This window comes from Cavia porcellus, unplaced genomic scaffold (genome assembly GCF_034190915.1).
Source record: "Cavia porcellus strain 051 isolate PalLab524CR breed Dunkin Hartley unplaced genomic scaffold, mCavPor4.1 scaffold_38, whole genome shotgun sequence".
Lineage (NCBI taxonomy): Eukaryota > Metazoa > Chordata > Mammalia > Rodentia > Caviidae > Cavia > Cavia porcellus.
This window is the reverse complement of record NW_026947521.1, coordinates 9784029-9810781: the sequence shown is the minus strand read 5'-3', so window position 1 is coordinate 9810781 and position 26753 is coordinate 9784029. Positions and strand designations below refer to the sequence as shown.

Genomic DNA, 26753 nt, shown 5'->3' with positions numbered 1-26753 from the left:
CAAGTTATAGCATTCACTGAAATAGGAATGTAATATTTTCACTGGTAAACAGAAAAATTCTCTTAGAAGAATATTTGGGTGGGTGTGGGTGTGAAAAATACAAGGGAAACTCAAACCAAAAGCCCTGACCCCTATCAATTTTATGATGACCCAGGTTTCCCAAGCAAAGAGAATTAAAATTGTTTTTAACTTCTGTGTCCCAGGCATAATTTTACTTAGGCAAAGACACGTACCCATCCGAACTGACTAAGATACAAAGGAGTGGCTAGAATAGCGGCTAAGGTCTTGGGAAATCATTTCCCCCATCGTGAACCTTGGCTTGAACACTTTCGCTTCCCAGCTTCTAGGCTGAGAAGGGAGACAAGAAGGAATGTGCTTTTTAAATTTGGAGAAACACCCCAAAAGGGGTCAAAATTATCCTACCTTTTTTCAAGGGGAAAAAAATTCAATAATTCTTTTTTATGCCCTAAATTCCAGATGTGATAAAGGAAAAGGCATAAATTTGATCACATAAAAATAAAAAATTTGGGCCAGGGATACAGCTAAGTGGCACACTGCCTGCCTAGTAAGTATGCAGCCACAAGTTCAATTCTCAGCACCAAAAATAAAAGATAAAAATTTACATATGCAAACTTGAAAGAAAAATACAAATGAGAATTGTGGTAGAAGATTTGTAACTGAAACCCTTATAAAATACTATTACCTCCAACAAGTATGGAACACATGGAAAAAAGACAGCCACCAAAGGAAAGTGCAGTCATCAGGACTCCAGCACCCAGAGGAGACACACCTAATGAAGAGTGGGCAGCAAAGCAGGAAGCAGCAGGGGCAGCTCTGCACTTAAGGGTGATTGGAGGAGGGGTACAGTGAGACACACTGCTTCCAAGTCACTACCATCCAACGAGCTCACAGTGCTCAGTCTACCCCTAGCCCAGGCTAAAAGACAAGATGGTTGGAGAAGACCACCTGAGACCCAAGTGGGGGAAAGGAATCTATGTTTATCAACTGAATATGTATTTGTGCATGCGCATATGGATGGAGTGCATTTATAGTGTAAAGGGGGAAGTCCAATCCTACAATTCAACAATAAAACCGCAATCAGACCCTTCTCACAAGAAGATATAAAGGCCAACAAGTACGTACAAACGCTCATCCTCAGCAATCCTAGCGAAATGCAAATCAAAACCATGTGAGATATACCCTCGTCCACAAAAGGACAGTTCTGTCTCTACCAGCTTTTCATTACTGGGGCACAATACCTGAAATCTCACAATTTAAAGGTGGCTCCTGGTTTCAGAGGATCCAGTTCACGGTGGGAAGGCTCCAAGGCGGGAACATCATGACAGAAGCCCCTTGGTGGAGCAAAGCTGCTTAGTCATGATAACATGGAAGCAGAACCGGGAAATCACACTGGAGAGGAACAGGCCAGGAGTCAGATACAGTGCAGAAGGCCAGTCTCCATGGCCCGCCTAGACACACTCAGATACACAAGCCAATAAAGTTCACAATCCAGCTTTACTGTCACGACTATTAGAGAAAACCTTCAATACTATCTTTTGCTGTTCAGGGGACCAAACTGGGGCTTTGCACATGCTAGGCAAGTGATCTACCTCTGAGTTATACCCCAACCCCCAGGGAAGAACAAATAACAAGTATGGGTGAAGATATGGAGAGATTGGGACCTTGTGGACTATTAGTAGAAATGTAAAATAGTACAACCACTGCTCTATTAAAAATAGAATGTATCATTTACCAGTTCTACTTAAGGATTCATATCCAAAGAACTAAAGGAAAGGTTTCAAATATCTCTCCTTTCTGTTATAAGCTCAAAAACCCAAAATGTGCTGTACTTATTATAACTTGTTCTCTTCCCATAAAACTTGTATAATTGCCAGTTAAGTTGCAACCTTGTAACATACCCATCATGTAACCCCCTCCCTGCCTCCCTGATTTCTATAACTGCTTGTTCCACCTCCCTGGTTCCTTTTATCGGGACAAACTGATCCTAAGACCCTGGCCCCTCCCCTTGTGGCTTGCTACTTTATAACTCCCTGCAGCCCCTGGCAGTGCTTTTTAAAATTTTTTGGAGTCCACCCTTTTTCTGCCCATATCACTTTCACGTTCATAGTAGCATTCTTAAGCAAAAAGTGGAAGCAACCCAAGTGTCCATTGACCAATCAATTGGTAAACAAAATATATATATATTATTACTGTAGAATATTACTCAATCTTAAAAAATGAAGAAACTCTGACATGTGTTACAACATGAATAAACATCATTGAGCTAAGTGAAATAATCCAGTCCCAAAAGGTAAATATTATGTGACTCTACTTATACGAGATAACCAGAATAGTCAAATTCAGGGCCAGAAAGTAGAATACTGATTACCCAGAGTAGGGAAGGGAGAAAGGAGTTGTTGCTTGATGCATACAGAGTTGAAGTTTTGCAAGATAAAAGAGTTCTGGAGACAGTTGGTGGTGGTGGCTGCATGAAATGGAAGGTACTCAGTGCCATTGCCACACATGCTTAAAAATGGTTAAGGTGAAAACAAATGGTTAAGGTGGTAAATTTACTGTGTTTACCAATTAGGAAAAAAAGTTAAAGGCCCAAAATAGCCCAGGGAGGAGCTCTTCAGATACCAACACTGGAACGCAGAAGTCAGCGGAGCTCAAGTCTAAGGTAGACTGAGACCTGGCCAAAGTTCTCAGCCCTCTCCCTATACCAACCCTGTGACATGAATGTCAACAGAATGCGTGGTGGAGGTCTGCACAGAGTCCTCTGCAGTGACATCTGCAGCTAAGTGCACGACCAAACAAGGTCTCATTAGGAAACTCACAGCATCAGTAAACACCCCCACACAGGTCAGCCTGCAGCACTGCGCCCATGGGCCTCACAGGAGGCAGCGAACAGAGACCTATGAAATTCCAGGGAAACTGAGTTCAAAAAGTAATTCAGAACCAGGAAGGAAACCCAAAGCCTTGTTGACCCGTTCGATTTCTTACAAAAGCATATTATACACACAGAACTGTCACTGAGCATTAGCCATCAGTTTCCCCAGAAGAAATGATTTTTGGGTGAGGGAGAGCTGGCTTCCACAAAACTGAGAGAACAAACACAGAGCCTTTTAATGCATGAGAACAGAGCATTTTAATCCACCACTGGATTCTCATACTAGTACACAAGTGACTAAAACTTGCCATAGACATCCCATTCCTGCTTTCCATGAGAAAAATCCTAATAGGTCACAACTCCGATCAGTCTGAGGGAATGGGGTGGTACATGTACTACCAGCTCAAAATTGCAACTCACATGAGTTATAATCCCAATGTACTTGGTCTTCTATGCGTCGTTTTTTGTGGACCCCCCAAAACACTGTGAATAAATTGTGTGAGTTGACAAAAACTGTTTCTTTAGGGAATAAAATACCTTTTAAATATGTATTATTTCTATCACACACACAAGTGTAATATTTAAAATCCAATATTTCTACAATAAAATTTGGCTCAGCAAAAACATTACTTTTAAAACTTATTAAAAGTGCTAAATTTTAAAAAATCTCAATAGATGCAGAAAAACATTTTAAAAAACTAGACTCCTAATTCATGATTTAAAAGTCAGCAAACTTCAGCAAAGGAAACAATCTCGATAATGAAAAGGCAACACACAGAAAGGAGAAAATTTTTGCAAACCCTGAGTCTGACACGAGGTTAATAACTAAAATATACAAGCAACTCAAACCAATAGCAAAAACAAATAATCCACTTAAACATGGGAAAGGACCTTACACTAGTCAGCTTCCTGTCACTGCGACAGGAACCTGAGATAATCAGTCCACAGAGAGGAAAGGGTTCTCAGACCCAGGCCAGGACCCTCCAATTTGTCATCAGCTGCCCCAGTGCTGGGGTCTGTAGTGGCCCATCATGATGGAAGAGAACAAAACCACTCACCTTGTGGCCAGGGAGCAAAAAAGAGGACTAAGTGCTCCACCCTCTCCTTCAGGGCCACGCCCCAGTGCCCTGAGCCTCCCGTTAAGCCCTATCTCCTCTTGGGAAAGAGTCTTCAACACATAGGTACTTGAGGGACCTTTAAAATCCCAGTCACAGCAGGCCTAGTAGACAATTCTCCACAGACTAGCCGAGAGTCAGCAGGCTTCGGGAAAGGTGCTCACCAGGACTAATCATCAAACCTACAGTAAGGTGTCACCTCCGATTTCTTAGGGTGGTCACTATCAAAAGCACAAAAAATAAACTGTTGGTGAGGATGTGGAAAGAAGGGGCCATATTATTGGTGGGGATGTAAACTGACACACCCATTATGGAAAGAGCATGAAGGATCTTCAAAAAAAATTGGAAGTAGAACTACTATATTATCTAGCTAATCTCCCTGGTAGGTATACAACCAAAGGAAATGAAATCAGTATTTGGAGGAGGCGCTGCACTCTCATGCTTATTGAAGTACTGGCTGTGACAGCTAAGAAATAAAAACAATCTAAGCATCCATCAACAGATAACAAAGACATGCACACATACGCACTATGGAGTATTATTATTCAGCTTTTAAAAAGGAAATCCTGCCATTTTGGACAATATACATAAGCCTGAAGTATATTATGCTAAGTGAAATAATAAACAAAAAGAAAAATATTGTACTTACATATGGAATCTAAAAAAACTGATTTCATAGAAGCAAAGTAATAGAAGGGCAGTTACCAGGGGTAAAGAGAAACATGGAAGAAATACAAGATGTTGGTTGAAGGATACAAAGTTTGACTCAGACAGGATGAATAAATCCTACAGACCTCAGAACAGCATGGGAATTAAAGTTAAGACTACTCTCTATTCCAAGTGGATCTTAAATGTTCACACACAGTAACTATATCAGGTACTGGTATGTCAATAGCTTGACTACAGTATTCATTTCACATGTATATGTACATTGAAACAACACACTAAATACCTTGAAAACATAAACAATTTTTATTTATAAATTACCAGAATCATAAAGGGGAATAAGGCAACTAGGCAAACGAGGCACATAAGGGAACTTCCTCACTCTCACAGTGTATCCATGAAAACACATACAGCTAACATTATACTGCATGATGGAAAGAATGAATGTTTTCCTCCCAAGACTAGGAACAGGGCAAGGGCGTCAACTCTCACTGCCCTGGCCAGTGTAATTTAGGGGAAGAGGGTGGAGAAGCCTGGGAGAGTAAACAGATGGAAAAGGGAAAGGTAAAACTGTCATTAGTTCCAGTAACGGGTTATGTAGAAAATCCTAAGGAGTCTATATAAAAGCTATGTAATACCTGAGTTTAGCGAGATCACAGGATACATATGATTTTTAATATTCACTTTGTGCTTCTACATACTAGCAACAAACCATTAGATATTCAAATTTCAAAAATTCTATTTATAGTAACAAAAATATGAAATACTTATGAACAAACCTAGCAAATATTTACAAGACTTATCTTGTGAAAACTGCAAAGCACTGTTAAAAGAGATTTAAAAACGATACAAACAAATAAGATTCAAAATACATTGAGGGGCTGGGAGACTTAGTAGGAAATCGATTCTCCCCAAATTGATTTACAGATTCAAAACAGTCCCAATCAAACCCTTGCAAGCTCTTTTGTAGGAAGGTATACTCTAAAATTTACATGAAAATGCAAACAGCCTAGAATAGCCAAAACAACTCTGAAAAAGAACCCAGTTGGAGAAATCATACAACATGGTTTCAAAAACCACAATAAAGTAAAAGAAATCAACAGTGTGTGTGATTGCAGTCTGAAGACACACAGATCAACAGAACAAAAAAAAGAGTCCAGAAATAAACCAACATATACAGTACTTAGCAAGCACTTTCAAAAGGTACCACAGCAATTCAATGATGAAAAGTGGGCTTTTCAATAAATAGCACTGGAATAACTGATCTCTATATGCAACAAATATACTTAACTTTCATCATATGGCCTGGGAATTAGCTTAGTGGCACAGCACCTGCTGGGCAAGCACAAGTTTGTGAGTTCAATTCCTGGTACCATAACAAACAAAAAAACTCCCAAACTAAAAATGAATGCTTACTTAAAAATGACTTTTAAAAGTAAATTCCCGGGGGGCTGGGGATTTAGCTCAGCGGCATAAGTGCCTTCTTTCCAAGTGTGCGGTCGTGAGTTCGATCCCTGGTACCAATAAAAACGAAAAAGACAAAAAAAAAAAAGTAAATTCCCTAGGATCCATGATTACATTCCATAACACTGCTTTGAAAGAAAACATTTTATACAAAATAAAAATACTAATACTAAAAATTTAATAGACTATAGTTCTAAATACAAAGCTACAACTATAGTTCTAAATACAAAGCTACAACTACATAAAGTTTCTAGAAGAAAACAAAATTATCTTTGCAATCTTGGAATAGATGAAAATTTATTAAGTACCACAGAAAAGTATGAAACAGAAGAGAAAAACCTAGACTTCAAAATTTTTAAATTATCTTCAAAAGATACTAAAGAAATTCTAAGTTCAGTGCTGAGAACCTGGAGCTGAGCTCACCTCTAGTTTCTGTGACTTGTTACTGAGGGCGGCAAAGGATCCTCAGACACCCCCAAGCATCGCAGTGTCTTCATACTGTCCTCTATAGAACATGGTGCTAGCCCTGAGAGAGCTTTGGACCATCACCCTGGTTAGGAGCCCTCCCAGCTCCCTGGAACACCGGAGGTGGCATGGGAGGTCCTGCGGGCCTCACTGGATCACGCTCAGCAACCTCTATTCAGTCCCAGGAGCTGAGGGCGTAGGAGAAATGATTTCGAACACTCCCAAAGGAAGCTTTGGAACATCACTTGAAACACAGAAATATAGGAAAATGACAAGACGAAAGACCAAAATGCAATCTCAAACCTCCAGCCCATCCCAAGAAAGCCTAGAAGCCATATACACAGAAGAAAATATAAGCCACACACCTGAAATATCTGAAATAATAGCAACTGAAATAAAGATACTAAAGAAAAAAATTTCTATATTCGCAAAACATATTTCTGATGAAACAGTCTAACCAGAATAAGAACTTTTATAATTCAAATGTAAGAAAGTAAACAAGTGAATGGAAAATAGTTAAGCAATATAAGCGGACACATCCGATAGGAGATGCATACATGGCAAACAAGCACATGAAATGCAAATTAAAACCTTTGTAAGACACCATTACACATCTACTAGTTGACATTAAAAATGACTGACAATTCCAAGTGCTGGAAAGGATGTGGGATACCTCGGACTCTCATACTTTGCTTATAGTATAAGAATGGAACGGTGAAAAATAGGTGTATGGTTTCTTATAAAGTTAAAGAGAGACATTCCATATGATCCAACAGTTCCTTTCTTTTTCTTCAGCAAATGCCCAAGAGAAACACATTTCCATACAAAAGCTTGTATACAAGTGTTTCGCAGTATTACTCATAATAGTCAAAACAATAAAAACAACCCAAACATCAGCCCACCCAAAGCTGAATGATTGTATAAATTATGTTTATTCACACCATGGAATATTGTACAGTAAGAAATGGTAATGAAAGGAGTGAATTACTGATAGTGCATAAAATAGATGAATCTCAACCGCATTTTGCTAATGGAAGCCAGATACAAAAGACTATATTGCATGACTCTGTTACATAAAATTCAAGTAAAGGCAAAGAACTATATTGAGGAAATGCATATGTGAATTAGCTAGACACAGTGACTACAAAATATACACATTCTTCAAAACATTATGTTGTGCACAGTAAATACATGCAATTACCCCTCAATTGAAAAAATAAGTATACTATTAAAGGAAAAGGCAAAAACGACAGCGACAGCAGATCAGTGGCTGCTGGGAGCCAAGAGTGGGCAAGGAGCCTGCCTGGAGAGCACTGGGTCTCCTGGAAAGACCTCTACCATGACTGCAACGCTGGCTACACACTGTGTACAGGTGTCAAGACCTGTCTCGTTGACCACTTAAAATTACTGAATTTTCTTTCCTATAGATTATACCTCAATAAAGATGATTTTTAAAGAATATTTTAAAAAGTATTATCCCATTTACAACTTAGTGAAGACGGTCTCAAAATAAATAAAAGAGAGCTGGGGCTATAGCTCAGTGCAAAGATCCTGGGTTGAATCCCCAGTAGCCTCCCAACATAAAGAAAAATCAACTAAAAAAACCCTCAACAGTGACATGTGTCTATGCACACAACATGCATTACACTGTAGGGTTACAACTGCCCTTACATTTTTTCAGCAGTGGGCATCTCAACATCTGATAGATTCAGTCTTGCAATAGCAGTGCAGACATCATCCCACATGATACAAAGCAACCTCTTCCAGTGTGCAGTGACACTGGCTGAGGGTGCATAAAGATGAGGCATAAGAAGTGCTGGGTGAAACCCTGTGCCCCTACGTGGCACAGACCCGTGACACTGCCAGGGAGAACCAGCCGTGCGCTAGGTGCCCCTCAGTCGGGACTGTGTGCCTCCCTAGAGCCTCAGAAACCTAATCTCACAGGGAAGATCCAGTTACTGACAGTGCCAATAAAGGAACTCAGTGCCACTCAGGCTGCAGTTCCACAAGTCGCAAGGAGAATCAAGATGGCTTTGCAGGTCACTGCCCACTCACTGAGAAGGTTGATTTCAGATGCTTGAAGGATGAACCATCACAGTACACGCATGTGGGTTGCCACCACCAGATACTAGAACATGGGAGACAGTACCAAAATGAATGTCTTTTAAATGTACTTGGCCAATTTGCTTATCTGTTTCTCCTCAGGAGAATGATTATCCTCACTGACAGCAGAGATTTCTGCCTTTGCTGCTGATATTCCTAGCAACTGCCAAAATGCCTAGCATATTCTAATTGGTCAATAAATATTTGTTAAATGAATTATGCCCATACAGACATTCAGCAAACAGCTGTTATGAATGCATTAGGTCTGTGTGGACAGTATTCTCACCTAAATGACGCAGTAACTTACTGTGGTCTTTCCTTTCTTGTATAACTACTTAGGATGTTAATGACTATGTTGTTTCCTCATTCATTTTGTCTCTACATACTAAATAGAACCTAAACTTTCAAGTGAAATGGTTCTTCTTTTCTCTTTTACGTATTTCTTCACTGTGAAATTTCCTTTAAATATATATACACATACATATATATATATATATATATATATACATACATACATTCATGCATACACTCAGAATAAAGAACAAATGTATCTTTACAAAATTAGGAGATTTATGGAGGGCTCCATTAATCAAAAACAATGCACTTTGTTTTCTTTTAGTTACCTTCTGCATCTTCTGGCTTCCCTACCTGGAAAACCCACCCTGGTCTTCTCTGTAAGTCTGGCCTTGTCTTCCAATCAGTCTCTCCAATTAAGAACACTTCTTTATAGCAGTCAACCTCAATCCTTTGATCTACTCTGATCCTATATATTCAGTGTACCCATTTTCCACTGTTATAGCAGGTTTAATAATGTTTGATGAATGTTAATGAATGAATTTCAGTGAGACAGAAGAAGCCTGAGGATACAAGAATACAAAGCTAAGGAAATATAGAAGATATCTGCATATTAAACTACTAAGCATAAAACTTACCAGTAGTGTCTGCCCTTGGGAAATGAAGAAGTGGCCTGATATAACTATAGTGAGAACCAGATATCCAGATTCTTCATTAGAATAAAATACCTTGAAAAACAGAGAGAAACGTGTTAAAAACATTTCTGTAATCCTGATAAACTTACCGTCCTAATAATCAAACTCGTACTCATCTATCTTGAGTGTTCTCTTTCCTCTCATTTAATCTGTAACCATTCCCTTGTAGTTCTAAATTATAAACCCAAGACTATCAGCTAGGCTTTTAAAAAGTAAAAATACATACCAGTGCTTTGAAACAAAAATAATGCCAGATTAAAAACCAAGAGATATGGGTGTTATATGAATCAATTTTTAGTTACATTTTAAGAAATCACATGGGGTGTGGCAGTGCATGCCTATAATCCCAGCACTCAGGAAGCTGAGGTAGGAGGATCATTTTGAGTTTGAGACCAGCCTGGGCTACAAGGTGAGCTCAACGCCAGGCTGAACTGCATAGTGAGACCCTGTCTCAAAAAGACAAAGAAAAAAAAGAAAGAAAGAATTTGTTCTGAGCTTTCAATTTTCTTTCTGTATTACAGAGATAATGCCTTACAGAATGAGACTTCAGATTCCCTCTTTCTCTAGCCAAATACTTCACATTCTACAGATGAACTCTAGTTTGTCAGTCACTTGAGATACGGTGACACAAACGTGCACCTAATCCTCTTGGTATCACACAGTCACATCATTACATGCAGGAGTGCAACCTATCACACTAACCTTTTCAGGGGAACAGTAAAGCAATCCATAGATCATCACCTATATTTGTAGATCATATTTTCCCTTTCTTCATTTTAAACCTAAATGTAAGACCTTGGACTTACCCCCTTTACATTTGATCTTGTTAGATTTGGTCTAACAAGACCTACTGAGCTGGAGTGAGCAACTGAGACAATTAAAGTAACAGGGAGGGCAGGACCAATATATGTAGTGACTACTGTGTGGGTGGTTTTACTATCACTAATAAGCATAAGGTATATATCTTTTATTCATAATGTGATAAGTTATACCTTAATGCCCAGTGTTCAAAGTAATTAACACTTAGCCAACAACTAAGGTATATTCTTATAAGATCCTGCATTCCACTGAGATATAATGTTCCATCTTACAGTTTTATATGTGGTTTGGAGCTTTAATATTATATTTAAACCCATTAATTTCCTATTAGCTCTAATTCATTTTAAATCCCAAATTTAAAGAGCAAACATTTTAGGTGTCACAGGGAATATGCTAAGCCCTGCACAAACCCCTTTGGTGGCAGTCATTCTGCCTCTTTCCTGGTACTGGGAACTTATAGAACATTCTTCCCACCACAGCCTATATAGATTATCTTATATGTTTCATGACCACACAGAACCAGAACAGCTAGGAGTCAAGCACTGCTTTCAAAACTAGGGTCCAGACAACAAATTTCTTTGGCAGACAACATGTTAACATGACAGTTTCACTTTTTTAAAGAAATATGACATGTAAGGGTCTGGGGATTTAGCTCAGCGGCATAAGCACCTGCCTTGCAAGCAGGCAGTGGTGAGTTCAATCCCTGGTACCAATAAAAAGGAAAAAGAAAAAAAAAAAGAAAGAAAGAAAGAAAGAAAGAAAAAGAAATATGACATGTATATCAAAAAGTATCCAACACATAAAGGTATGTAGCAAAATCATTGATGACCAGGCAAACACACTGTGACTAATAGGTAAAGAAACAGAACATTACCAGACTTCCAGAAGGCCCTTTGTGCTATCTTAATCACTACCTGCTTATTCCTCCCTTCAAATAGTCTCCATCCTGACTTCTAACAACACACTTTACTTTCGTTTACATAAATGAAATCACATGGGAAAAATGTGCATTTGACTACATCAATATTGCACATACAGATTTTTGTTATTGTACAATGCTTTTCTATAACCATACCCCATTTTTTCTTATTACTGGTATTTTTCCCAGTGTAGATCTACTACAAATAACGCTGCTGTAAACATACTCATGAACATCTCTTGCTGGATGGAACACTCATAAGGATGCCAATTCTTTCCAAAACATTGGGGTTTTTTTTGAAAAAAAATTTTTTTCAAATGGTAACCAATGACTTCTCTCTTCCTATGCTCCAAATCATCACTTCTAATTCACAGTCAACATCTCCATGTGAAGGTCTAACAGTCATCTCAAAATTAGCAGTCCCAACCTTAAACTCTTACCTAACCTTCTTATTCATTTATCCATTCTGTACTTACAAAGCATCTTTCATGCACTAGCGTACTTTAAGCAACTGACTCCCACAGTTCTTCCATCTCTGAAAGTAATTCTGTCCTCTTTCTTTAGAAATGAGCCAGCACTTCTTTTCTCATACCCTATCCAATCCATATACCAAATCCTTCACATCTATCACCAAACTATTCAAAATGTAACCACTTCTGATAGGTCTAGTCTGAATTATCATAAGTGCTAGCTGGTTATCATAATAACCGCATGACTAGCTTCCCCAATTCTGTTCTTCTCTTCTCCAACAGTATGTCATATTTGCAGTAGAGTAGCCAGAGTGATTCTTTTAAAACTTGAAAGTCAGATTACAGCGTGTCCAGAGCAAAGCCCTATGTTGGCTTTCAAGCTCATTCCCAAACCCTGGAGGTGCTCCATGATGCAGCCCCCTCTGCCTCCCTGCTCTCCCCCACTCTGCTGTCCATACCGCCACACATATATATGATTGTAAACCCCGGGGCTTTACAACGCCTGGATAGCTGAAATTCTCCTCTCCAGAAATCCAGATGCAGGGGTCACCCCTGCATCTCCTTCAGGTTTTCAGTGTCATCTACGCAGGTAAGGCCTTTGCGAACCACTATGCTGAGAACTCCCCATCACCAGACCAGACTTCTGCTACTCCTCCTTCAGTTTCATTTTTCTTCTCTTATACCTCTTACTGCCTTTTTCCATTGTATTTACCTACTTATTATCTGTCTAACCTGAACAGGATTTGATCTCTATGAAGGCAGACTTCTCTTTTTTCCTGTTTTGGTCACTACAAATGCATAGGATAGTACCTGTCACGTAATGCAGGATTTCTTGACTGGGTAAGTGAATAGCATCAGGTTAAAAGCAAGCTTTTCAAAGGAAACAAAGATGTTTTCAGAAAGAATCACTAGAAAATATGCACTAAAAAAAATTAAAGTCCTCTAGGCAAGAAAGAAAATAGTATCAGATGAAAAGTAAGATCTCTATAACAGAATGAGTACTGGAATAGTGATTACATACAAAATCTTTAAAACATCACTGACAAGTGAGATTATAAACAGAACATAATTAATTCAAAAGAAGGCAGAAGACCAAATAGAGCACAATGAACAGATCAGATAAATACACAAAAACAAAGTGATTAACTTATACTTTATTATATCAATAACCACAACAAATACAAAAACATCTCAATTAAAAGTAGAGGTAGTCTCAATCCCCGGTACCGATAAAAATGAAAAAGACAAAAAAAAAAAAAGTGGAGGTGGTCAAATTGGATACATTGACAACACAACTATAAGAAAGATATCTATCTATAAAAATACTACCTATAAGAATGCTACCTATAAGAAATATATTTTAGGACCAGGAATGTAGCTCAGTGGCACAAGCACCTGCCTGGCAAGCATGAGGTCCTGCGTTCGATTCCTGGTACCAAAAGAAAGAAAGAAAATTGAAAGAAATGAAACATACTTTAAATATAAAAACATAAGATGGAGAATATGTATCATGCAAATAGTAATTAAAAGCAAGTTGGAGTGGTTGTATCAGTCAGATAAGGATAGCAAAAGATAAAGAGAGTGTCATTTCACAGTGACAATCAGGTCAGTTAAGAAACATATGCATCCTAAATATTGATACTTCAAGCAACAGCTTAAAAATACATGAAGCAGTTCCTGATAGAACTATAATGAGAAACAAGTCTACATTTAGAGGCATATTTCTATACCCTTCTCAATAACTGATAGAACAAGTACATAGAAATTATCAAGTATAGCAAGCATGAGGTAATGAGTTCGATACCCAGTACCAAGAGAGAAATTATCAAGTACAAAGAAGCTGGGGAGAAATTACCAGCTAACATGACCTTACTGACATTTTTACAACACTCTACCCAACACCAACACACCAACACAAAACACATTTTTCTCAAGTATACACAGAACATTCACCAAGACAAACTATATTCTGGACCACATAACAAGTTTTCGCAAATTCTGTCTCCATTAAAAAAACTATTAGATCAATAAATTTAATGAAGTTGCAGTATACAAAAATCAACATACAAAAATTAGTAACATATCTATACTAATAATAGCAAATTATCTAAAAAAAGAAATCAAGAAAACAAGTACCATAGCTATTTTAAAAAACTACTTTGGAAGGAATAAATTTAACTAAGAAAGTGAAAGACTTCTACACTGAACACTATAAAATAATGAAAGAAGGTGAAGACGACACAAACAAATGCAAAGATATTCCATCCCTGTGCACTGGAAGATTCTTATTATTAAAAAGACCACACCACTCAGTGACCTACAGACTGAATGCCATTCATTTCAAAAAAAGTAATCTTGAAGCTCGATACAGTGCTGCACACCTTCAAGCCCAGTTATTCAGGGTGCTGAGGCAGGATTACACAGTTGAGGTCAGGCTGGGAGATTTACTGAGACCTTGTCTCAAAATAAAAGAGAAATAGCTGGGGGCAAAGGCATCACTGCGAAGGTAAACAAAGACCTGAAGCTCTGATAAGGGTTAGCCAGTTACCTGCGGGCACAGAGTTGGAGGCTTACTGTTTTTCAGATGGGTTACATTCCCTCATTTAAGAGAACTAAATAGTGAGTTTATACAATTTAACAAGGACTAACTGAAAGGGTTTTGGCCGAGGCTGGACACTGCAGCAAGTAAAGCCAAAGAGCTCCTATCTCCCCCACCCTTAGGAATCTACCTCTGGCGCCAAACTAAGACCAAAGGGCTACCTGTGCATCCCTAATGCCCCCCTTAGGTTCCACCCCAAGCGAAGCTACTTATGTGCCTCACTCCACGTGGTCCACGGAGAGATCACCGGCCCCGGAGTGGACATGCCATGCCTCAGGGGGTCGGAGGTGTCTCTCCCCGCATTCCCAAAATAAAGGTTATTTATATTTCATACTTCTTATCTTTTCAGCCGCCCGCCGCTGGTCCTCCCCCCACAGTTCTATCACTAACTTAGGAATTTCTAAGGACTTTTAAGAAAATGGTAGCTTTAATACCATCCTGCAGTCTTCCCTTCCCTAATCCAATCCAAGTGGACCTATATAGTGGGCAGAAGTCTCAGATCAAAGGAGTTGGGGTAAAGTGTCTCCCAGGGCAAGGCTAAGGCAGTGTCCAGGGAGAGCCTCACCCACTGAAACTGGTGGACAGGGGCAGCACTACGCTATGTATTTGGAAGCCCCTACTGGTCTCTCAATCTCTAAGAAGTCACAGTGCATCTGGACAATTTAGGAAGGACAGCAAGACCTTCCTAATCCTCCACAGGAAAACCGAAGGACAAGGCTGTGCGTCTCCCAACACGTGGCCCTGAGAAGTATCCCCTGACAGACTGTGAGGCTCATGGTGAAAAGACTTGAGAAAGTTAGACAAAGAAGAGGAACTACATACCCAAAAGGCAAAGGCAGTGAAAGACAATCAAGAAACCCAGAACAGGCATCCCCTAACAACAGATGTGCTAGAGGCCATCAACAGTTGAATCAAAATGGAGCTAAAATGTCATTATAGATATAAAAATTCAATAGCTAATTGAAGATTTGCATGGACACTATTGAGAGCAAATTAATGGTCTGAAAGATCAAACAGGAGAAATATTTAGAACTACATAACAAAACCACAAAGACGAAGAATGCGAGCATCACCCTGTAAAATACAGGGAACCAAGATCCAGAGTCAGAAGAACAAAGGTTAATGGCAGAGGTTAAAGGGGAGGAAGGAAAACAGACTGGAGAAAGGCACTGATTCAACAAATAATACAAGAAAATATCTCACAACTGCAGAGAGGCATGAGAGTAATTGAAGACGGGAAGAGGTCAAGTTCCAGTCATCAATGGGGTGGAAGAAAAATCAACAACTAGGCATGGTCTGGTGAAATTCCTGAATTCCAAGCACAGAGAAAGATCTTAAAAGCATCCAGTTAAAAATCAAAATGTCCTACTTCAGTGTTAGAATATTCTAGGGAACTAATTCACTTTTTAAAAGTGGTTAATAAAGGAAAGAACCAAGTATTTATCCTACCTGTCCTATACGATTCAATACCAGATAACTTACAGTATCCAAGGTATGAGGAAGTTTTTCTTCAGAGAAATTTGCAGATAATAAAGACCCATATTGTACATCAATAGCTACATTTTCCCCAAGAGACATTATGTATTCCTCACAAAAGAAAACCAAGCCACCTAGTAAGTAATCTTCCCCCAAAGAAATCAACCTGCATTTGATGGACTTGTAGATTAAACTACCAATTCACAGATTAAGCAGCCATCAGCATTCAATCACCAACATCCAAGCTTTAAGAATCTCTGTAAAGGGCAGGGACTTCTTAGCTCAGCGGGATACGCGTCTGCCTGGCAAGCACAAGGTCCCAAGTTTGATCCCCAGTACCAAAAAAAAGAAATGTAAAATAACTTGGTTTCAACAACAACAACAACAATAACAATGTATAAGAAAGGGAAGGAGGCAGGGTCAAGGAAACGTGGACAAGAAACCTAATGATTAAAAACTCCACCAGTCAATCACAACATACAGTCCTGATGAAGAGAAGCACGATGCTTTCCAGAGACCATCTGAAACTTGAGTACTCAATGACTATTTCACAAGGTTAAAGAACTGTTATTTTAGGGGATCAGGATATGTTTTTAAGTCCTTTTCTTTCAGGGATAGGAACTTAAATAATTAAAGATTTGGTATTTACTTCAAAGAAAACAATGAGGAAATATTTTTTTATAGTCTTGGATACTGGACCCAGGGCCACCTGAATGCTAGGCAAGTGCTGTCACTAAGCTATACACACACACACACACACACACACACACACACACACACAATTTCTATTATATTATTCTCTCTACTTTGATTATGCTTGAGATTTTTTAGAGTAAAATAAGAAGCTTCATGCCCTTATCCCTAAGTAAAAATCAAGGTTAAGGAAAGCATTCCATTTATTACAAAGACTACACTTAGGATTTGAATGTAATGTACTAATTCTATGCAAAAATTTCAAATCATAATACCTAACATAATCCAGGTATCCAAGGGGGAAAAACATTGCTTATTTCTGGTCTTGGAAAGTATTTTTAATGGAAGATAATTTAGCATTTTACTGGGATGTTTACATTAACAGAATACAGAAAGTTCAAAGAAAAATGTTTCTCTAATGACCAAAGTCACAGTAGAAAAAAGTAGTAATTGTAAGCTGTTAGAGAACAACAATCATGCTCACATCTTTATTGTGGTCACTGATACAAAAATAGTTTAAGATTTACACCAGTTGGACCAGTTCACCATGGTGTTTTGCCATCAACACAGCAGCACACATTCAGATTTACTTGGAGTCTATCTCAAGTTTACAGTTAAAACACCAGAACACAGCTTATGTTGATTAAACAGAAGCTTATCATAATTTATATGAATATATTTATGCAAATCTGCATTATGTATCTAAAATGAAGTAGAAAGTCAGAAGAATTATACGAAAACACTATAGAAAACTATTTCAAAAACATATCCTAAACTACACTACAAAAAAACTAAATTACACTATTTTTCAGATTGTTATGAATTAAATTATGTCCTTAAGGGTTTTGTGTTTTGATTTTAAGACCCTTTACAAAGGGTTACAGAGTTATATGTTAGCCCAGACTGCTGATTTATGCGTTATAAAACATGAAAAATGTGCAAAACTGCCTCCCAACTCTCTGTCCTAAAGAATGTCAAAAATTATTTCAATAGACTTGTAGGGGATATCATGCTAATGAACACGGTCCTGCCACATACTAGTTACCACACAGTAAAATTCGGTTTTTCTTACAAGTAATTTAGTGTTAACAGTAATAATAAAAACAATTATGAGAGCAAGAATGGATCCTCTCTGTCCCCAAAAGGAATGATACAATGTTAAATTTTTAGTTTAGAAGATACAAAAATGATTTCATGTATACCAAAGCATAAGATGTGCTATCCCTTCTTTCTTGCCATATGTCTACCTAGGTTATTGATCACGAAAGAATTCAGTCCTTTTAAACTTGGCTATTAAGAGTTAACTCAACACTGGTGACAAACCTATGAGACTCATGCCATGGCGAGCTATTTATGTCACTGAAGGTTCTAAAAGGTTCACCATCACTGACCTAGAATATATCTACTCAAAACACTGTCAGGCAACCAAGGGGCAAGTTTTGTATGCCTCTGAAATGACCATTCCATGTCTCTGTAGTTAATATCTTTTTCTCTAATGCTTTTCCAGTAAGTTGAATCTCCTTAAATATTTCCCGGGCTAATAAATCCTGCAGAAATTGCCACCAAGACCAGGAAGCAGTCATCCCCTTGGACATTCCCACCACAGTGTCCCCAGCAATGTGTCTCTTACACTCGCCTCTGGGCCCTCTTCTGTTGCTTCACAAAGCAGCTCCCAACAGGTTCTAGTGTCTACACTGCACTGCAGGGCCGAGTCACAGCAATATGCTAATGTATTTCTCAGGCACTGCGTTGGCACTGGCTGAGAAAGAAGCCTCCCATTTTCCACAGGACCAGGCCTCCGAGCTGCTGAGCAACTGTCTCAGTACTGGTGCCTCAGCCATCTCTATCTAAGCAGAACCTTGTAGTGTACAGCACATAGTAGGCGGCAAATACTAAAAATGAATGACCTTTTCATATTCATGGGCCTCCTCTTAAACTATCTTCTTCAGACTCCCTAAGCCAGTAAAGCTGAAAAGTATCATCGGATCTGTCCTTAAATCATGTTATGTAAATATGCCATGGCCTCTATGAAAACTATGTGTTACACAATAAAATGAAGCTTTTGTTTTTGAAGGAAGAGAACAGAGTCTGACCCCTGAGGTAGAAATATGTATTTATAAACTGGAGTGTTGGAACAAGTAATGACTTTGTCATAGAAAAAAAATGTTAGGACGTTGATTACAAAGTCTTCCTCAAAAGCTTATGCAATCTACAATGCATGTGGTATGTGATCCAATTAAACATAACTACAAATATGAAAACTTTCCATGTCTATCAGTCAGGTATAGGACAGAATATGCTGTAGATGATAACAGCCCCCCACACCAAGGCTTATTTCTCACGTACACATTCATCCCTCCTCTCTGTGTCTAACTTACACTGCTACATCATTCTGTAGGACCCAGGCCGGCAGAGAAGCCCTGTCTGCAGCACTGCCCCACGGACAAAGAATAAGATGAATCATGCCCTGGCTCTGCTCATGACGTCTGTCAGTCCTGCTCACATTTCATGGGTCAAAACCAGGCCCATGGCATACTTCAATTCAAGAGGCCCGGGATATGCAATCGTCTTATATTTGATGAATAGCACTGACAGCTACTGCCTTATGGAGGATGTTATCTGGAATCAGACCTAGGATTCTCAAATCTCAGTTGTCATTTAGAAATACATAACTTCCTCATCTGCAAAATAAAAATAGTAACAACTATCTTATAGGGTTATCAGAAAGATTAAAAGAGTAATTTCAATTTTTTTTTCTGGTACTGGGAATTGAACTCAGGATCTTGTGCTTGTTAAGCAGGCACTGTGCCACTGAGCTATATCTCCAGCTCAGAAAGATTAAATAAAATGTGACTTTAGTTGCTTAACTAAATGCCTGACTTTGATTCATTCACTATTTTGGGGACATCTGTCAAGTACTATCTATATATTAACAGACAGTAATCACACAATAGTTTTTATTGTTTCTATTTCTATTTTCTGTAGCTATAACACAATTCCCAAGACAAGGTACTTTAAAAAGATATTTATTTAGCTCACAGTTTTGGAGGCTGAATATCCAAGATCAGTGACTTTATGGGCTTGGCCTCTGATGAGACTCCCATCCCATAGACATGTTATAACACACTGGTAAAGCAGGAAAAAAGCGGAAAGCATCATGCATGTGGGGTGGCCTCACTTTAGTTCTCATGAGACCAATGTTAATCCCTTCTGACGGTGGTGCCACCATGGCCTAATTACTACACACTTGCAGCACACCACCACATTTGGAACCAAACTTCCAACAAAACACACTCAAATCAGACTCTCATTAGAAAGTCTGCTGAGTTCCAGCCTGGGCCCCCAGGAATACTCATCTATCCTCCCAAAGCTGTCCAGGATACTGATTCTAACCAGACTGCGAATCACAGCCATGTGCAGCAGAGGAACAAAACAGAAGGCATCTCCAGTTCCAGCCCTAGAGTGTCACACCAGCTCTAGACCTATGTGGAGAATAATAAACATTCACCTTATTTAAAGCCACCTCTATTTTGCATTTGCTGTCATTCAGAGCCAACCAATCCTAATACAAGATATAAGTCTTCAAAAAAAAAAAAAAAAAGACCCAAAAAAGCATGCTCCATGCAAGAACAGTAACTCCTGATCATGCTCTTTTTTCTCCACGAGAAGACAACAACATAGGAAATAGCAGCACACAGCATGAGTACTGACTGCAGGAAAATTGGAGTTTTAGTTCTTCTGCTTCTCACATTAAACTGGCAAGGCATTTAACCTAGTTTGGCCTCAACTTCCTGTCTATGGCATCACAATAAGACCATTAATTGGAGTATTAAAGAGGAAGACCCAGGAGACAAGTTAATAATACTTTGCTGAGTGCATGACCTGAAGCGGAACTCAGGCCCAAGACCCACTGTGTACTTCTACTTCAGGCCAGCATGAAGTAACAGGGACCAAAGTTACTCTCTTGCCTGAAACAACTAAAAAGCTGGATAGATCTGAGAAAGCAACAGTTTTCAAGACATTGGACATCAGGTAATAAAGCACACAATTCCTGAGAAAAAACAAGAAAGTAACAGAGATGTACTCTACCGTTACCCTGGCCTGAAGAACAAGGGGGATAAGTGTGGGCATGGCTGGCAGTCTCAAAGTTTAGGAGACAGAGCTGTGAATTCAAGGTAGTCAGAGAAGCTAGAGTTTGTAGGACAGAGTGATACACGAAGAACAAACTTCAAGTGCTTATAAAGCCTGACCCTCTGCTGAATAAGTGTATGAGGAACCTGCCAGAGCCTGGGGAAAGAACCACCTGAAAGGATTTAAGAAGCACCCCAGAGCTCACACAAGGTAGGGAATAACACCCATTCTAAACATCCAAACTTATGCGGCATTTGGTAGAAACACTAAGCCAAAAACTGAACTCCTCCTCTCTGAAGAGTTTTGCCTTAGGAGTATGGGAAGAAAAAATTAGCTTTAAGCCAAATGTAGCTCTGGTTGATCTGACACAGTTTAAAAGCAAGACTTGAAAGGATTCAACCTCTTCCGGCCACTTATACCAGAAAAAAGCTCAAAAGTATTTATAGAAACCCAAAAATATACGGTTCCTAACAAGGCAAAATTCAGAATAAAGATCCAATCAAAATTCTTCAAGCAGGCTGGGGATTTAGCTCAGTGGCCTAAGCACCTGCCTGGCAAGTGCAAGGTGGTTTCAATCCCCGGTACCAAAAAACAAACAAAAAATTTGCTTGTCTGTTTGTTCTAGAGAACAAACGTAGGGCTTCAAGCATGTCAGGCAAATACTTGACCATTTAGCTACATCTTCAGCCCGATTCTATTACTTCTACAAAATGTCTTGGGGTTTACTGAAATCTTAAATTTCCCTAAAAACAAAAAAACTGTCATCTTTGTCATTTTCACCATGTGTGCTAATTTCAAAATTCCTCCTCCACAGGACTGAACTGCTATTCCCCATGTGAAATATTAAGCACTTCTAAGGCAAGCAGCATGGCAACAAAAAGCACAAAAACCACAGAAAAATCAAGACCTCGATTTTTTTCTTCTCAGCTTATCTCTGTGTTCCAAAAAAGTCACTAAACCTGAGTTTCAATTCGCTTATCTACTAAAATGAGTGTAACATTTGCTTCACAGGGCTGCTACAAACAAACCAAACCAAATAATAGTAGCTACCATTTCATAGTTCACATCATCATAAGAAAAGCTATCAGACCACATACTCAAACACTTTCTAAATACCTATTCATTTACCAGGTAGTACATAGGCACTTGGAATATGAAAGAAAAAACAAACACTATTGAGAGGCTCTAAAGGATATCTTACGTTGAACCTATATTTAAAAGTTCGCTCAAGTACAAACTTCATATTCTATTTCTTAATTTCTAAGTAGGGCAATTATTTTAAGTTCCTCCTATAAAAATTAAAGGATGATTTTCTTTTCCCCTTTGAAAGAAAAAATAATCTAAGAAGCTGTCAGGTTCAACCAATTAGGACATGTCTGAGAAATACTTGGAATCTGAAAAACACAGTAAAACCTTAATTTAAAAGCAACCTGCAATTAACATCACCTTTCAAAATTATTCTCAAATTAGTAGACTAAATGATATTCAGACATAAAATGGACCAATCTGTTATTATGGTAATCTTTTCAGAAAGGCTGTGCCACCAGATGTAAGGAACTAAAATCAAGTTCAAGTTTGGATTTCATTTGCTCATCCATTTACATGACAGATGGTTTAAATATTAACCCCATTAATAAAATGTTTGCATATTCATTATAAGTCTGATTAACTTACATCATAACTTCATAAATTTATTGTGTTAATTTTGCTACCTTTCATTTTGCTGCCCATTTCATTTAAGACCTTCTCAGTGTGTGGTCCCCAAACAGCATGTATGTTGACTGGGAGCTTATCAGAAATGCAGAATCCCACAGACAACACCAAATCTACCCAACTAAGTCAGAATCTACACAACTGACAAAATCCCCAGATTTCTATGCATATTAAAGTCTGAGTAGCATAGCTATAAAATGTCACTTTTCCCCCACTTTTATTATTTCTTCTTTGCTGTTACAAAACATTTATTTACTTCCTAATTAATTTCTCTCCAGATACTGCATTTAATGAGAATAACTCAATTCAGAGAACTGAATCAGTATATGTATATTATATTACGTATAGTCTTTATGTCTCAGATCTGACTTTTCTTCCCAACCAGGATTTCAAGTCTTAGAAGTCTTGTAATTGTACTCATTTTTTTTCCTCTTGGGTTGACATTTTTGTCTCAGCATATGGCCACAATGATAAAAGTCTTCTAATTAAGCAACTATAAGTACAGAACAGATTCTATAATTTCAGAAAAAATTCAAAATAGATTTATACAAGGTTGAACTTGAAAGTTCCCTAGAGAAAAAAAAAAAACTACCAGAATGACTTTATCCTTCACCATGATATATTTTTGTGCTTAACCTAACATATTTTTACTGCAGGAACCACATCTTTTTTAAAATAAGAAATTCACATGGGACTTAGAGAGTACAGTTCTTTAGATGGCTCATCTTTTATTATTATTAGTATTGCACAATAGTTCCAGTGCTCATAAAATAGAACAAATCTTACTTCTCTCACTTTAAAAAAAAAAAAAAAACTGATCACAGCAGGCAGGATGGTTCAGCACAGATTCAAAGGAAGGTACAAATGCTCAGTTTTCAAAAGCTCTGCAAAAGCCAACCTCATCTCTTGTCACTGTGGCCATGGCTTTTTGCCAAACATTTGAAAACTGTTGAAAAGTGCTGTTCCCTGTAAGCAATTATAAGAAGCTTTGCAAAAAAGAAAGAAAGTATAACAACAATCAACTGCTTAAGATGGTCAAATACCCATAGTCCCTGCACTATAATACAACATGAAGAGTTATCTGGCTACACTTGAGCCAGTGTAGCCAACACAGATCCCCCTGGTAAAAGGGCTTAAAGAGTGTTATCAAGAGACCAATTGGACAGGCTTCACAATTTTAGTATGTCCTCAAACATCCCTATTTTTATAAAGATCTCATTACAGAGCCATCATCTTTGAATTTCACTCTTTTTTACCCCATTCTGTATTTTCAGTTCATATAATTTCTTAGGATACCGAATTCCACAAAAGCATAACGAGATATTTAATATTTTTTGAACTGACCTTAAATATATTGATTTCAAGCTTTAAAGAGTGTCCTCTAATTTCCAGAATGTGATGAATAATTCACTGCCAAACCTCTTAGAACTGTCCACACACTTGGCTCCTCTCCTCCCTTTATCAGTCACTCTTCAGCCCACTCCTGACTTCTATCCTCTCTACTCCACGGCAGCCTGTCTTGGTAAAGACCATCAAGGACCCTCATGCTGCTAAAAACAATGAGCACCCTTTAGTCATTATCTTTCCTTAGCTTACAGTTTATTCCACAACTTATCAACTCTCCCTTTTGAAATAACTCTTGCTAACATTGATGTTCCTTCATTCTCCTCAGGTCTTCCTAACTCTCTAACCCTTTGGGGACTCTGGCCCTTCTCTCTGACCTACAGAGGTTAGATTACTTTGGGGCACAGTGCTGTAATCTCATCAAACCCCAGGACTGTATCACTATTATACTGCTGACTCACACCTTTATATCTTCTCCCTAGATCTAACTTGAGTTATATAACAATATACCATACTGTCTATTCAGTGTCTCTATGTGAATGCTTCACAAACATTTTAACTCAATGTTCCCTCAACTCGTGTCTTAGATCTTTCCCTTACTTTCTCTTCCAGTGTTTTCCATTTTACAATCATGATCCTAATTGCTCATTTACTCTTACTACACATATCCAATCAATCACCAAGCTTTGTAATTTTGAGTCTCCAAAATATATACCAAGTTTCCCCATCTCTACTATCATCCTTTCATGTCATCTCTGGCTTACAACATTGCAAAAGTGTTTTTAGTGACTTTTCCAAACCCACTCATACTCTTCCAAATCCATCTACACACCTCAGAGTGATACTTTTACAGATGAAAAGTGCTCTTGCTTAGAACTTTTCAATGGTATCCCACTGGTTTTTAGATAATGTTTATAAGGCACCAACTATCTCCAGCCAGATCTAATTCATGCTATCATTTCTTTTGTTTTCTAAGCTCCTCTATATTATACATGTGGAATTTCAGGGTGTGGGTCCCTTCTGCACGTTGTCTTTTACCTAGAATATTCTTTCTTTTACTCTTCTATCTACTGCTGTGTAAAACACAAACAAAAGTGCATGTGTGTGTGTGTAGAACCCCAAAACTACAGGGTCTACACCCAATAGTCAAATCAGACCAAAAGGACTGAATGTTAAAACACACCACCAAAACAACAGAATAACAGCAACCCCTTATATAACTTACCAAGTCCTACATGTGATAGATATATATTACTGATTCAGTGCTCAAAAGAATCCTATGAAGTAGGATTGTTTGCTCTATTTATAAATATCTATTTTACCTGTATTAAATTTGGGATGATAGTAAGATATTTCTACTTTATGATAAGGTACTTAGAGGTTAAGCGAGTGAAGATCAAAATTCAGAGGCAAAACTAGAATCCAGGAGCTGGCAATGCAGTTCGCTTAGTGGCAGAGCAAATTAGCACTTTGGGGCTCAAATTCAATCCCCAACACTTGCACAAATAAAAAACTTGAATTCAAATTTAGTCCTGTCTGAGTGCTGGACTGTCAAAGAGCATGACCATTTGGTGGATTTAATCGTTCCTTCCAGAATTCACATTGTTATTTGGGTAGATACGATATTCTCTACTAAAAGGTAAGGATTATTCGTATCTTGCTCATTGTTATATTCCTAGCACTTTGAATCACATATTTGATGCTCAATGTTTACTGAATACCTGTATATAAATGTTGACCATTCCCTTGCACAATTATTTTAAGAATGTAATAGGCTCTAATTATGCCTTCTATACACACACACACACACACACACACACATCCATCTCCTGTGTTAACTGCACGCCTGTCTTGTCTTCGACAAGCCTGTCAGTGGGTCACTTAATGTTTCCTCCTGTCCTCGTGGCAGCGAGACGCTGGCCGGTCTTCCCTCATTCCCTAGGGTATGCGAGTCTGGTGGTCTTTCCTGCCCCCAGGCCTCACCTTCCATGTAGGGGAAGGCGCTGCCCCAGCTTCAGCACCAGATCCAGTCAGCTCTCCAGTCCCGGACAGCATGAAACGGCCATAGCGCTGTAAAGGCCATTCAGTCGCTTCTCTTCGCAGAACTCCGAGGCTCGTGGCCACCTTTCCCGCTTCCGCCATGTCGGTCTGCCCCCTCGCTCAGCCTGCTGGGAGCCATCAATCTTCGAAGCTGGCCAATCAAGAGCCAAAATAACTCAAGGCCCACCCTCCTCCTTCAGTGAAGCCAATGGGCAGGCCGGGAATGTTCCTGCAGGGGGCGCTTCTGGCTTGGTCTCTAATGACCCTGGGCACCCAATGATCGTGATCTCCACTTAGGCCTTGAAGAGGGGTTTCACGTTTATAAATGGCAGTAGCTTTCTGCTCTGCAGCACTGGGACCCTCACTTTCCCTTGAGCTGCCCAAGCTGTCTGTTGTTCAGCATCTCTGACTTGAGAAATTTACCAAATGACTAATTCCCCGGAAGTTCCACACCCAGAGCCTACAATAGTTCTGGGGACTTCTTGCTGCGGCCTTTCAGATGACAACTCAAATATATCACTGTTCGGCACCAGTTCCACGTGGCTTCGTTCTCATCATCCTGCCCCCATGCACAGTCTCTCCACACCACCAATTTTTCACCACATGGGGAAACAGATGGGTAGGGGGCTGCTAGCAAGTGCATCAAGCAGCAGGTCCAAGTAACTAAAAGAAGTTGATGAGTGATTTATAGTTGATAAAGCTCTTCCACATCTGTTATTTCTTTTATCTTCCCAACAACCTTGTGGTAAATTTAAGAGGAAAAAAAGTTTTATTACACTGATGGAATATCTGTAGGCAAAATAAGGTGCAAAGAGTAGATGTGTAACCTTGCCTAAGGTTACACAGCCAGTGAACCA

The 26753-nt window shown here is 38.8% G+C and overlaps 1 protein-coding gene across 1 annotated transcript in view; it reads right to left on the bottom strand.

Annotated features, from left to right (window-relative positions):
* Rec114 (REC114 meiotic recombination protein) overlaps nt 1-26520 on the bottom strand; it is a 95831-nt gene extending 69311 nt beyond the window's left edge. The window contains exons 1-2 of the mRNA XM_003462199.2: nt 25840-26520; nt 9636-9725 (exon numbers count right to left, since the gene is read on the bottom strand). Of these exons, the coding sequence (XP_003462247.1) occupies nt 9636-9725; nt 25840-25998 (249 nt within the window). The 5' untranslated portion in view covers nt 25999-26520. The remainder of the gene's footprint in view (nt 1-9635; nt 9726-25839) is intronic.
* Nucleotides 26521-26753: the final 233 nt, after the last annotated feature.